We start from the raw sequence: 14,654 nt of genomic DNA on the forward strand, positions 1-14,654 counted from the left end.
AAACATCTCTTCCTGCAATTTAAGCCCATTACTTCTTGTCCTATCCTCGGAGGTTAACAAGAACAATTTTTCTCCCTCCTCCTTGTAACAACCTATTATGTACTTGAAAACTGTTATCATATCCCCTATCAGTCTTCTCTTCTCCAGACTAAACAAACCCATTTTTTTCAATCTTCCTTGGTAGGTCATGTTTTGTAGACCTTTAATGATTTTTGTTGCTCTTCTCTGGACTTTCTCCAATTTGTCTACATCTTTCCTGAAATGTGGTGCCCAGAACGGGACACAATATTCCACTTAAGGCCTTATCAGCATGGAGTAAAGTGGGAGAATTACTTCTTGTGTCTTGCTAACAACACTCCCGCTAACATCCCAGAATGATGTTCACTTTTTTTGCAACAGTGTTACACTGTTGACTCATATTTAGCTTGTGATCCATTATGATCCATTATGACCCCCAGGTCCCTTTCTGCAGTCATTTCCCATTTTGTATGTGTGCAACTGATTGTCCCTTCCTAAGTGGAGTACTTGGTGTTTGTCCTTATTGAATTTCATCCTATTTACTTCAGGCCATTTCTCCAGTTTGTCCAGATCATTTTGAATTTTAATCCTATCCTCCAAAGCACTTGCAACCCCTCCCAGCTTGGTACTGTCCGCAAACTTTATAAGTGCACTGTCTATGCCATTATCTAAATCATTGTTGGAAATATTGAACAGAACCGGACCCAGAACTGATCCCCACAGGACTCCATTCGATATTCTCTTCCAGCTTGACTGTTAACCACTGAGAACTACTCTCTGGGAATGGTTTTCCAACCAGTTATGCACCCACCTTCTAGGACGGGGTCGGCAACGTTGGCACGCGGCTCGCCAGGGTAAGCACCCTGGCGGGCCGGGCCAGTTTTATTTACCTGCTGACGTGGCAGGTTCGGCCGATTGCGGCCCCCACTGGCTGCGGTTCGCCGTCCCGGGCCAATGGGGGTGGCGAGAAGCGGCACGGGCAAGCGATGTGCTGGCCGCGGCTTCTCACCACCCCCATTGGCCCAGGACAGCGAACCGCGGCCAGTGGGGGCCGCGATCGGCCGAACCTGCCGCGTCAGCAGGTAAATAAAACTGGCCCGGCCTGCCAGGGTGCTTACCCTGGCGAGCCGCGTGCCAACGTTGCCGACCCCTGTTCTAGGAGGTCCATCTAGGTTGTATTTCCCTAGTTTTTTTTTATGAGAAGATCATGCAAGATGGTATCAAAAGCCTCACTAAAGTCAAGATATACCATGCCTACCACTTCCCCCCATCCACAAGGCTGGTTACCCTGGCAACATCAGGGATACAATCATGCTCCTCCTGCTCCAAAGACACAGGCCCTTGCTACTGAAGCTATAGGAGCAACTCCAACTGTTGGTAGCAATAGAGGGTCCATCATGCACAGGTACACAGTTCTGATTCCACTCAGTAAGGAGCAGTGGTGCACTGATACTTACAGTGAGCCAGTTCCTGCTATGGAGATGTTTTCAAGTTCTGTCATGGTTTGTAAATGAAATGTAATATGTTAATCTCATCCTGGCCACTTTCTAAGACCCTGCAGCTTTAACTGACAGGCAGTCTTTGCTCAGGTCATTAGTGTACAGCTGCAACCCTCTTTCCCAGTGCTCAGCTATCTATTGAGGTACTTCCTGGTAGCCAAAGCATCTGTACACCTCACAGTGACTGATGGATTTGTATCCTCATGACAGCATTGTGAGATAGGGAAGCACTGTCCCCATTTTACAGATGGGAGACTGAGGCACTGGGGAAACTAAATGATTTACACAAGATCATGCAGAAACTATGGGGTAGAATAGGCAATTTGATCCTGCATCTCCTCACACCTAGGCTAGAGCTGGAACTATGGGACCATCCGGCAGTGATACTTGGTGATGGATGCTGTAAGTCAGGATTAAGGCGCATTTGCAGTGCTGTGTGAAAAAGCTCACTCTACTTAATTCAAGCCAGGCCGATTATCCCCTCACTTTCAAGAGCATAACTTTATACACAAATATTTATCTTACATGAATCCCGGTGCCTTTCTATGCATATGGATTCTTTGGCCAGGACAGCAATAGGAAACATGCAGCTGGGAATCTCTCCCCAGATAATGAATGCACTCGTAATAAAACAACACATGTGGCCACTTTTTGGACAAGGGCCTGATATTCTGAGTCTGCTCCAATTCTGAGTCTGAAAATTGGCAGGCCACACTCTGCTGCCCTTAAGCTCCTGAGATGTGGGCTATAGCATGCCATTGCTTGGTAAGTGTAAGGTAAACTAGAAAGATATAGCAACTGTGAATGATATCTAATGCTTTGAGTAGTGTTGAGAGGTTATCAATATTTTCTTCCCAGATGTTCAGATGCAGCATAAATGTACTTGAATAATAATGCAACTTTGCATCTGTATAGTGGCTCCTATCAAAGGATTTCAAAGTTCATTTCAAACTTCAGTGAAGCAAGACTCCATAAATAACATCCCTGTGAGGCATCCAGTCATTTTACAGATGAGCCATGGAGAGGTTAAGTGACTGACCCAAGATCACACAGGAAGTCTGTAGCAGATCCAGAAACAGAGCTGAGCTATCCTGACTCCTAGACCTGTACCTTATTAATACCCTACTGCCTGTCGAGGTGCAAGGGAAATGAAAGGGAAACCGGCTGAAATTTTCAGAACTGATGAGTGATCTTGAGTCCCCACCTTCAAAAATTCTAAAGGGGCCTGATACGCAGACAGCATTGAGCGCCTACCCTCTAAAAGTCAGAGTTATGCAACTAGAACTAGAAAAAGCTTTCTTGCATACAACATGGCAATATGTTTTTTCCATAGCAGAGAGAAACATGAGGTCAGCAATGTCAGAGCAATATGTGCACAGACCGATAAGTTGAACATTGAAAACAAGAGTTCTAAGGTCATAAAATGTTTCTGTTAAAGTTGACTCATGGAGCCAGAGAACAAGTTCCAAGTGGAAGTTGCTAAGGCTCCCAGAATGTTTGGAATGATTCTCAGTAGTGCCAGGAAGCAGGTGTGATCTGACCCTCTCCTTGAGATCTATCTTCTGACTAAGCAGCATTGTCAGTAGCCTTGAAAAAGACTATGGGCCCTATTTTCCAACACAGGGACCGTAATAATAGGGCATCCAATTCCCATACTTTTATCAACACGTGCACACACAGGGTGGGAATTTTTAAGGCACTTCAGTGTTGGTTTAACTCTGCTCCCATTGAAGTCAATGGGAGTTTTACCATTTTCTTCAATGTGAGGTGAGTTAGACCAACTGAGTGCTTTAGAAAATCCCACCCCTATCGTACAAAGGGCAGTGGATGAGTGATTTTGATGTGCTATTAACTGAACATTGTTCTCCAAAGTGTCTGCCAAAGGTGATGAGACTGCATTAGAGCAGGGAAGAGTGGCTTGAGAAACCTTTAAGTATTAGAAAATGTGCCAGGAATTGATGAAACTTCAGTACTGGTTGAAATCAGATTTTCAGCACCTCATTAAATGTCTGAAAAACTACTCAGCTAAACCAAAATACCCTTTAAAAAAGAACTAAATTATATGCTACCAAAAAGTGAAAGGAACTCTGCACAAAGAAGCAGATAATGGTGTTCTACAGCTGTATAGATGGGTTCAGAGTAGGAAACTAGTTATCCCTAAAGGTTCCGTTAATTGTCTTATCTATGTGCTTAAGAAGTTCCATGCTTTCCCTTGGCTTCTTTGTTCCCCCTTAATTTTATATTTTATTTCCCCCACCACCAGAGTGCCCCCTCTCCTCTGCTCCCTTTACCTCCAAATATGGTTTAGCAGAATGACAATGAGTTTTACGTGGTTAACATGGTAATCTTAAAAAGAACAGGAGTACTTGTGGCACCTTAGAGACTAACAAATTTATTAGAGCATAAGCTTTCGTGGGCTACAATCCACTTCTTCAGATGCATATAGTGTGAAACATATATTGAGGAGATATATATACACACACATACAGAGAGCATGAACAGGTGGGAGTTGTCTTACCAACTCTGAGAGGCCAATTAAGTAAGAGAAAAAAAACTTTTGAAGTGATAATCAAGATAGCTCAGTACAGACAGTTTGATAAGAAGCAAGTGTGAAAATACTTACAAGGGGAGATAGATTCAATGTTTGTAATGGCTCAGCCATTCCCAGTCTTTATTTAATCCTGAGTTGATTGTGTCTAGTTTGCATATCAATTCCAGCTCAGCAGTCTCTCGTTGGAGTCTGTTTTTGAAGTTTTTCTGTTTTAAGATAGCCACCCGCAGGTCTGTCATAGAATGGCCAGACAGGTTAAAGAGACTGCTGAGCTGGAATTGATATGCACAATCAACTCAGGATTAAATAAAGACTGGGAATGGCTGAGCCATTACAAACATTGAATCTATCTCCCCTTGTAAGTATTTTCACACTTGCTTCTTATCAAACTGTCTGTACTGAGCTATCTTGATTATCACTTCAAAAGTTTTTTTTCTCTTACTTAATTGGCCTCTCAGAGTTGGTAAGACAACTCCCACCTGTTCATGCTCTCTGTATGTGTGTATATATATCTACTCAATATATGTTTCACTCTAATGCATCCGAAGAAGTGGGTTGTAGCCCACGAAAGCTTATGCTCTAATAAATTTGTTAGTCTCTAAGGTGCCACAAGTACTCCTGTTCTTTTTGCGGATACAGGCTAACACGGCTGCTACTCTGAAACATGGTAATCTTAGAATTCAGTTCTTATCTCAGCGTGAAGCATTCTGTACATACCACAGATAATTCTGTCACTCATTTTTTGTACTCCTACAAGGTATGTGAAGTATGTGAGAATCATCTAGCTCATTGATATTGATGTGTAAAGGGGAGGATGGTTTGGTGAGTCCTCTCCAAAATGTCCATCTGCAGAAACATGTAAAGGTCCATTACCTATATTCTCCAATGTACCTAAATGGCCATACAATGACTTTACAAGAGGTAATGACTTCACGCACATCTCTGTTGGTGCTCAATAGGAGTTAGATGGCTAGCTGCCTTTTGAAAGTCTCCCTCATTTTTTTCAGAAGATATTTTGGAACACAGAAAATGGAAATGGCTCAGTATCAAATATTTTAGAAGATAAAACAGACACAAATATCCACTTGACTGTTGGGAGTTAATGATGAGCCAGGACAGAACAAGAGAGAGCCTTGTATTAGGGCTCATCTGATAGCTGCTTACCTCTCAATACCATTATTGCATCCAGTGTCTTGATTTGAGGAACACCTGAGACAAACAGTCTGGGTTGCCCACTGCCTTGAGCCTACTGTAGTCATATCTGTACAAAGTACCATCAAATACAAATACAAATAACACACTGGAGAAGGCAGTGGAGAATCAGACTCCTTTGCTGTTTTTTTCCTTTCTCTCTTTCATTGTCTTCTTCCTACAGGCAACCTAACTCAGTATTCAAATGTTTAGATGCCTGCTTTAAATATTTAGGCATCTTTCAGGGTTGATTAGGTATACTTATTCCTGCCTCAAGACGGGGGGCTGGACTAGATGACCTCTCAAGGTCTCTTCCAGTCCCACATTTCTATAATTCTCCCTCGCTCGTCTCCCTCAGTCTCCGATTTAGTGAGCAATGATTCTCAAACTGTTTAACCTGGACAGGGCCCCAGTCCTGCACTTGACTCAAAGGGAGAGCAGCAGTCCACCTTCCTGGAGCCTCCTTGAAGTTGCTGGGATTCTGTGTGGATGCAGCAGTTTGTCCCTGCACAGTCAGGACACTGCTCTGTAATGTCACTGTCCATTCCTCCTTCAACTTCCTCCTTAAGACCCACTTCTATCATGAATCCTAAGAAAACTGTCAACTATTAGTAGCAAGACAAAGGGCAAGTGAGGAAAGATGATGCTTATTTGAGAAATACATATTCCTTGTAGTTTTTATTCCTGTCCCCCTGTGTCCATCATATGTTGCTTGTCTACTCAGACTGTGAGTTTTGGGGCAAGGCCTGTGCCTTTGTTTGTATTTGGAAAGTACATCATACGGGCTGTTGCTGCTACTGTAATGTATCCTAGCACATTACAGGGGCTGTTACAATCCAGATAAAAAATAACTGCTTCTCTACATGAGAAGCTGTGTGTGGTTGGCAAAAGGGGTTTGAAATGGAGGATTGGGTTTTATCACGTCAGACCCTCCCAGAGGTGGCCGTTATGCCAATTGGGCAGGGGACAAGCTGGAGAGCTCAATATGCTATGTACAGCTCTAGATTTGAAGGTGCCCAGTTGTGGTTAGTCCTGGTGAGGAAAAGATCTGATGACAGTTGAGTGAGAGAGACTTAAGGATGCTGCTTGAATTAATTTTCTTGTGTGTCTATTTAGTGTCGCTGGTTATTATGTATTGTTTATAATGAAACCATGCACGTCCTGCTCTTAACATCTGGAGACCAGGTCTGCATGTGTTCGTCATGTCTCGTTATGCTGTTTAAAATGCTTTGGAAGTGTGGTCTACGGGATAGGAGACCTGGGTTCTGATCCCAGCTGTGACTTTCCCAAGTTCATGCTTTAGCTCTTGGTGCCTCTGATTCCCTTCTCATTCCTTATCTATTTATAGCATAAACTTTTCAGGGGCAGGGACTGCATCTCACTATGGGTCTATCTACATTGCAATTAGACACCCACAGCTGGCCCATGCCAGCCAACTTGGGCTCGGGGGGCTGGGGATGTGGGGCTGTTTCATTGCTGTGTAGACTTCTGGGCTTGGGCTGGAGCCTGAGCTCTGGGACCCTCCCACCTTGCAGGGTCCTAAAGCCAGGGATCCAGCCTGAGCCCAAACATCTGCACTGCAATTAAACAGCCCCTTCGCCCGAGCCCTGCAAGCCCGAGTCAGCTGGGATGGGCCAGCCATGGGTGTCTGTCTGCAGTGTAGGCAGACCCTTTGTGTTTGGTAGATGGGACCTCCATCTCAGTTGGGGCTCTAGGTGCTACTGTGAATATGTAATTAATAATCATCATAAGTAAAATATTCTGGACCTTTGGGGATAGTTTGAACAATATTTAATGAGTTGCGGAGAGCAAAGGCTTTTGCTCTAATATCAGCTGCAGACAAGGGGTCTGTGCATGTGAAAATTTATAGTACTGTGATTTTAAGATTGACTCCTTTCCCTGCTCCTTTCAGAACACTGGAAAAGGCAAGTCACTTTTAATAAATGCACTGTGTGTGTGTGTGTGTGTATTGTGGTAGTGCCTAGGAGCCCCAGTCTCAGACCAGGACCCCATTGTGTGAGGCCCTGTGCAAACACCGAACAAAAAGATGGTCTCTGGGATGGGAGGGGAGATTAGAGTCCTAGAATTTAAGGCTAGAAGAGACCACCAAATCATCTAGTCTGACCGCATGCACATCATAGGCCACCAAAGCCCATCCAGTTACCCCTGTATTCAGCCCAACAACCTGGATTAGATGATAGCCCTCAGGAGACTAAACTTCTGTGTGCCATAGGCAGAGAATGTGTGGGACTGATATGCACCTGTGCCTGAGAGCCCTGCAATGGCAGGGAATTGATTAGTTGGGATGAGCCCAGATGATCCTAGCAAGTGTCTTGCATGCCGCCCTGCAGAGGAAGGTCAAAAAACCGCAATTTTGATCTGGAGGAAAATTTCTTCCCCATCCCCAAAATGGTGATCACTTACCTCCTGAACATGTGGGTGAGACTCACCAGCCAAGCAGCTGAGAGAGAGAATTTATTGGTGGGGGAAGGGGAATGTCCTTCCTGACCACAGAGGCATGAGATTTAGGAACATAAGACATAGGACTGGAATGGACCCCTAGGGCTGCTGACCCCAGTCTCCGATCCTCACAGGTAATCCTGTCATACACCGCCACCCGTACATTTATCAAGCTCTATCTTAAAGCTAATTTAGTTTGCCCCCACTACTCCTATTGGGAGGCTGTTCCAACACGTCACTCCTCTGATGGCTAGAAAACTTCTAATTTTCAGCCTGAATTTATTCATGGCCAGTTTCTATCCATTTGTTTGTATGTCAGCATTTTCCTTTAACTTAAATAGCTTTTCTTCCTCCCTGGTGTATACCCCCTCTGATGTGATGTACTTACAGAGAGCAATCAGCATCCCTCTCAGCCTTCACTGCTCTCCCTTCTCAGCTGGCATGCTGTTAGAATGTTGCTTACTGTGACTGAGGGCAGGTCTACACTACGGGGAACAGTCGACCTAAGTTACACAACTCCAGCTACGTTATTCACGTAACTGGAGTCGACGTAGCCTAGGTCAACCTTTTGCGGTGTCTACGCTGGGCTGGGTTGATGGGAGAAACTCTCTCATTGACTTACCTTATGCTTCTCGTTCTTGTGGCGTACCGGAGTCAACGGGAGAGCAATTGGCAGTTGATTTAGCAGGTCTTCACTAGACCCGCTAAATCGACCCCTGGTGGATGGATCACTGTGCGTCAATCCCCTGGTAGGTGGAGATGAGCCATGAGTAGTGCACTGGTTACTGGATCAGCCCGTCCCATAAACATAGAGAAGCGTGTATTTGCCCAGGACAGACTGGGAAATTGACTTCTGGAAAAATCCCTCCTGACTAGTACAGTATTGCCAACTACAAATGTTCAAAATGCCTGAATCAGACCTCAAACATCATTGCATTAAAAATCATGAGATTATTAAAATAACAACTGTTGGGATCACATTGGATATGCTTGGGACACATTTTCAAGCTTTTTTCTGCACCCATGAGGACTAGAAACTGACTTAAAGAAAAGAAAGAAAGAAAAAAGAGAAAAAGCAGAGTCTCTCACGTCTTCACATGACTCCAGGAGCTGGACCTTTAAGAAAACATCAAAAATCACAAGCGTCACAATAATATTCAAGAGTTGGCAAGTCAAGCTATGTGAAATTAAGCATTTTACGGCAGCGATAGATGGAGAGAAAGAGGTGTTCCCCTTGTAAGTGGCTGGAAGATGGAGAAGGAAGGAATGGTGAAGGCATGAAATAAGCCCCCACGTCAACAAGAGGGAGTGGAAGGAGTGGGGTTGTAGCTTCCTCTTCCCAGTAGCTAGCAGCCACAGGGCCTAAATCCCCACAGCCTAGCACAACCATGCCAATACAAAGTGGGTGTCAAATTCTACCGAATTAAAACGATGTTTTTACATAGGTGGAGTTGACTGCACATGATACAACACAGCAGTGAGGTCCAATAAATGCACTAATCCTTCAAAGGACAATGGCCCAAAGAATTATGGGATGTGAAAGGTTAAAAAAATGGTTGCAGAAAGGGGGGGAAATTGAGCTGCTGTCAGAAACGCTTCTATCTTAGTTGGGAGGTGGATGGTGACTTAATTATTTTGTTTCAATCTCTAATTTCTATTATTTGTATTTAAAAAAAAAACACAGAAAAAACACCCCAGTGCACTTAGGCTCCAAGCAGAATTTATCTGACCAGCAAATAACATCTAGAATGTAGTTAAATAATTAATCTCTTCCTGTAGAGTTGAGCAATGATGGGAACTGCCTCCCACAGCCATTAGCACTCATCTGCCTTGTCTGTTCGTTGTGTGGGGAGGTGATTGTAGAAGAACTCCATGCTGGATTCAGTCCTGATTGCTCTGGGTAGTTTTCCATAAACAATCTGTTACTTGGAAGGGGAATGCTTTAACGTTGTAGATTGATTAAAACACAATTCATGAGTGTCTCAAATTCACAAAGTCAGTGCAGGTCCTTAGTTACTCAAGCCCCTAAACACCTGTCTCCTCCCCTTTTTCATGATTCACAGGGACCCTGGTCGAAAGCAGCTATGATTTTGCTAATTCCTGGGCCTTGCACAGTGAAGATAAGCGATGCAAAAGAGTGCCTGCTCCAAGCAACACCTGCAATATTTCATCCGAATTTGCAGATAAGGTTGGTGCAATACCAATAGACTATGAGCCCAGTCCTGCTCCTATTGAAGCCAGTAATAGTTTTATTCCTGGGAACCTACTTGTTAGAGCATGATCCTGCAAAGTCTGGAGTGTCTTCATCTCCCATTAACTTCCAGGGCGATTTCAGGTGCTTAGCTCCACACATGATTGGCCCTAATAGCCTGAATCAAGCTTCAGAAGTAGTATATGCCCAGTACTACAACACCAGTCTTTATGTAGGTGGAGCTTCACACTCACTCAGGCCTTTGTCTAAGGGCAGGGCTATACTACAAATGCTTAGTTACTCCACCTCCCCAAGAGGTGGTAGCTCTGTTGGCGGGAGAAGCTCTCCTGCTGACATAGTGCTGTCTATACGGGGGGAGAGGGGTTAAGGTCAGTTAAACTATGTCACTTAGGGGTGTGGATTTTTCATACCCCGAGCGACATAGTTATACTGAAGTAAGTGTGTAGTGTAGATCTGGCCTAAGAAGAAGAAGAATAGTTCAGTGGTTAAGGGTTTATCCTGGGATTTGTGACAGCTAGGTTCAGTTCCCTACTCTCCCACAAATTTTTCCGATGTGATCTTGGGCAAGTTACTTAATGTCTCTGGATATGTCTACACAGCAACTAGACACCCATGGCTGCCCCGGGCCAACCAGCTGAGGCTCGCAGGACTCGGGCTGCAGGGCTGTTTCATGGCTGCGTAGCCTTCCAGGCTCAGGCTGAAGCCCTGGCTCTAGGACCCTGTGAGGTGGGAGAGTCCCAGAGCTTGGGCTTCAGCCCAAGCCCAGATGTCTACACTGCGGTGAAACAGCCCCACAGATCCAGCCCTGCGAGCCCGAGTTGGCACGGGGCAGCCGCGGGTGCTTAGTTGCTGAGTAGACATACCGTCTGTGGCTTAGTTCCCCATTGTAAAATGGGGATAATAGCACTTTCCTACTTCACAGGGGTGTCATGAGGATAAGTCCATTAAAGATAATGAAGCGCTCAGATACTGTGGTGATGATGGGGGACCATATATGTATCAAGTTAACATTAGTAAGAATAAGCTTTTACAAAACCAGTAGAAATATTTCTGTGGTTTTTTAAATACCAATGGGAGCAGTTCCTTTTTAAGAAACACCCCCCTGAACTGCTAGCAGCTCAGTCATTGCGGCAGCCCTGTGCTAGTGCCCTGAAGGTGAAATAGGCTAAAACTAATTACAAATAAACATGCACATTCCTAGCCTAGCTGGGTTTTTTTAAAGCAGTGGGAGATGCAAAAAGTAAACAGCGTGAACTCTGACCCATAAAGGAAGTGTTTTCAATGAACTGCAGTTCAAGAGCCTCTAATGGCCTGCAGAGCAGCTGTGGGTGGTATATGGAAAGTCGGCTGGTCAACTGGTGCTGTCTCTCCTCTTTTCCCCAGCTGCTAGACTTCATTAAAAGAAGCTAAAACTACACGATGATGCACTTTTTTGGATATTACTGTTCTACATTGGCAAGGGCCACAGGGATGTTATGTCGTTATCAATAGGAGGGAAGGTTGGCTGCATGCTCATGACCATGAGGGGAAGTGTCCATGAGAAATCTGTGTAGTACCATGTGGTCTGCACTATGAAAATGTTTCAGAAGGCCTGATCTGAAGTGTAATTTGTAATGCAGGCAAAGAGGTTTGGTCCTGATCTTGTGATGAGATGCATACAGGCAGGTCTGTGTGGAACCAGTGATGTTCCTGCATGGATCTCATTACAGGGTCAGGCCCTGGTACTGAAAAAAATGTATTTTTAATATGATGTGTCCCTTTGATCCAGCAACTCCTGTTCACTGGTTTAACTAATACCCAGGGGCACCAAACCTTTGTGACAGTGTGATTTGGCAGCTTTTCAGGGGCGACAAGTCTCTACATAATTTCCATCTCAACGGGTATGCATTTGATTGATAGCAAATGCACAGTTCCACAAAATTTACTTCTGCTCAGATCTTCTTTGGAAGAGGAACAGAAATGTTTTATTGTTTGAGCTTCCTACCACTAAAAATCTGCAGCTGATCAATTCTGTCCTCACTGAATAGTTAGGGGATGAGGGCAGCCAGGGGCTGCATTTTATGGCTCTTAGTTGCACTTGGGAATCTGATACAGGTGCAGTGCAAGTCAGTCTAATCTGTCATCAGAGAATTGTCATTAGTACAATACATGTGCTGCTTGGGCATGCCACGATCACCCTGCTAACTGGTTTAGTAGTGACATTTGCTGGAGAATACTTTTAGGGCCATTCTGCTGATTGCAGTGCCAGATGCAAATGGAGACTGGCCTCGTGGTACCCCCAGATTTTCATATTATCACAATACTGTTCTGACCAACATCTGTACACCGAGGGTGGAAAAATCCCCTCAGTAATACAGCTTATGCCTAGTTAGTGAACATCCTCTTTTTCTCTTGCCATTACCCACCCTAGCTGTTTCCTCTGAAGGCTGCATAAAAATACTCCTGGGCTGCGGCCAAAGAAGCACTGGGCAAGGCTCAGGAGGGCTGTGTGCAAAGGTGCCACTTATATCCTGCCTATATCCTGAGCCAGCAATGTGTGTCCTTGGTTGCCCAATGCTGAACAGAGCTTGCCTGAAGGCTGCTCTAAACTGCATCAGGTGCCAAGAGCACTTGGGGGATATTCTGGCACCTGGAGATCACCAATGTGTAAGGAGGCCTCAGTCATGCCTCTTTTTTTCCACAGCTGCTGCAACAGGTGCTGCCTTAGTAGCTGCTCTGGTGACTCCATGTTCCCCAAGGATTCTCCGAGGCAGGGGATCCTCAAATTAGTCATCATGGGGGTAGCGTTGTTTTTCTGGAGTGATGCAAAGATGCTGTGACTCAGCCAAGGGTCTTTCCCTTGGGCTCCATCTATCCTTTTTTGCCTCTGCTTTGCAGGTATAAATATGCCCTCTGTTTCCATTAGGCATGCAGTAAACACGTACAAATCCTCACTGCTTTAGGAACAAAGCAGTTATTTAAGAGTTCACGTACTGTGCATTCAGTATTACAGAGTGTGGTGGTTATGGTGAAATCAATTTTTAACCCATTTAGTGCTAATCTTGTGTACGCTGGTGTGAATTCGGAGTAAGTCGGCTGACTTTGGCATAGCTCTAGATTGACAGTGATAGAACTGTGATCAGAATTTGGCTGAGCAGTTGGAAACTCGGGGCTAATCTAGATCAGTGCTTTTTAAGTTGGGCCTAAGATGATAGAGGAAATACGATGTAGAAAGTTCCTGCTCTGGGGATATTTGATTGTTCATTACTCAGCCACACAGAGGAGGAGCTTACTTATGTTCAGAGGAGCTTCTGGCTATTTACACAGACCCCTAAACCTTTTGAGCCTCTGAATAACGATATTCCTATTAAACATTCTAAAATTCATCGGAATGTACTTGCAACCCCAAACTTGTAGCCCCAGGCCCCTAGAATCTAGAGAATTGGCTGTGGAAATGTGTTAACTATGGATGCAAGTGGAACCCTGCCTACCCCATCTGGTATGTCTTCACTGCAATCAGAGGTGTCATTGTGGTACATGGAGACATACCTGAGCTAACTTTCAGCTAGAGCTGGGTGAAATTTTTCAGATTAATTATTTATTCACCAAAAAATGCAGTTTTGATTGACCTGGAACAAGTCACGAATTTGACAGAAATTTGCCAAAAATACAATAGTTTTGGTTAAAATATTTTTGGGGGGACTGGGAAGGAGGCCTTACAACTGTTAGCCTAGCTATTAGGGAACTCACCTGGGATGTAGCAGACCTGGATTCAATTCCCCGCTCTGCCTGATGTGGAGAGGGGATTTGAACAGGGGTCCCCCCACTTCCCTGAAGAGTGCCCTAACCACTGAACTATGAGATCTTCTGGGTTGAGTCTCCTCTCTCCTGCTGAAGCTGTTCCACTCTTTATAAATAATTAGACCTTGGAGCAGAGACTTAACGCTTGGGTCTTCCACATCCTAGGTGAGTGCCCTGACCACTAAACTCCAGAATAATCCTCACTCTTTCTCTAGTCCAATAACTGTTCATTGTCATTCATAGTGGTAGTTCATAGTAATGGATAATGACAATGAACATCTTTTTCCTAAGCCTGAGTTTAGGTCTATGGAGAGTTTACCTTGGTTTCTGAGTTGATAGAAATCTGCCTTATTTATGGTGCTAAGGCTCTGTGAGACCTGCTGGGTTTGGTTTGCTTGACTGCACCAAAATACAAACCCATTCTAAAACTGGTTGGAACTGCAGTGTGGACGAGGCTTTGGTGCCTGGAACAGTTCTTATAACTGGTTGGGGCCACTGGAGCTTTGTCTATCAAAATCAGTTTGAATTTGTTGGAAAATTCTGCCATTGTAGACAAGGCCACAGCAATCACCCAGCCCTGGTCTTGATTCTAAAGCAGAATGAACACAGTTTACAGAGTGGATTAGAATTTACAGTTGCTTCTATATAAACCACGTTAAATATTGCTGCTTTGCAAGACGACATTTGCTCCGCAGGCCAATGAAATGAGCTTCTCTATTCTGTGAATTCCTGAGCCCACAGCATTTGACAAACATTGACTCAATTTATTCACTGCCATGAATAAACGTTGTACTATTAATAGAAGTCCAGCAAAAGTGAGGGCTTGCTGAAGAATTCCGATCTTTTCAATCAAGAAACAGATTCCTTTGTTTGCTAGCTTCAGCTTCAGGAATGCAAATCTCCCCCATCTCTCAGCCCCTTTGGATCTGAGGCAGTCAGCTGG

The 14,654-nt window shown here is 44.4% G+C and overlaps 1 protein-coding gene across 1 annotated transcript in view; it reads left to right on the forward strand.

Annotated features, from left to right (window-relative positions):
• Nucleotides 1-14,654, forward strand: part of VWF (von Willebrand factor) — a 241,098-nt gene that overhangs the window by 19,438 nt on the left and 207,006 nt on the right. The window contains exon 5 of the mRNA XM_065410272.1: nt 9,783-9,907. Coding sequence (XP_065266344.1) covers nt 9,783-9,907 — 125 coding nt within the window. The remainder of the gene's footprint in view (nt 1-9,782; nt 9,908-14,654) is intronic.

The sequence above is a fragment of the Emys orbicularis genome, chromosome 1 (assembly GCF_028017835.1).
Source record: "Emys orbicularis isolate rEmyOrb1 chromosome 1, rEmyOrb1.hap1, whole genome shotgun sequence".
NCBI classification, from domain to species: Eukaryota; Metazoa; Chordata; order Testudines; family Emydidae; genus Emys; species Emys orbicularis.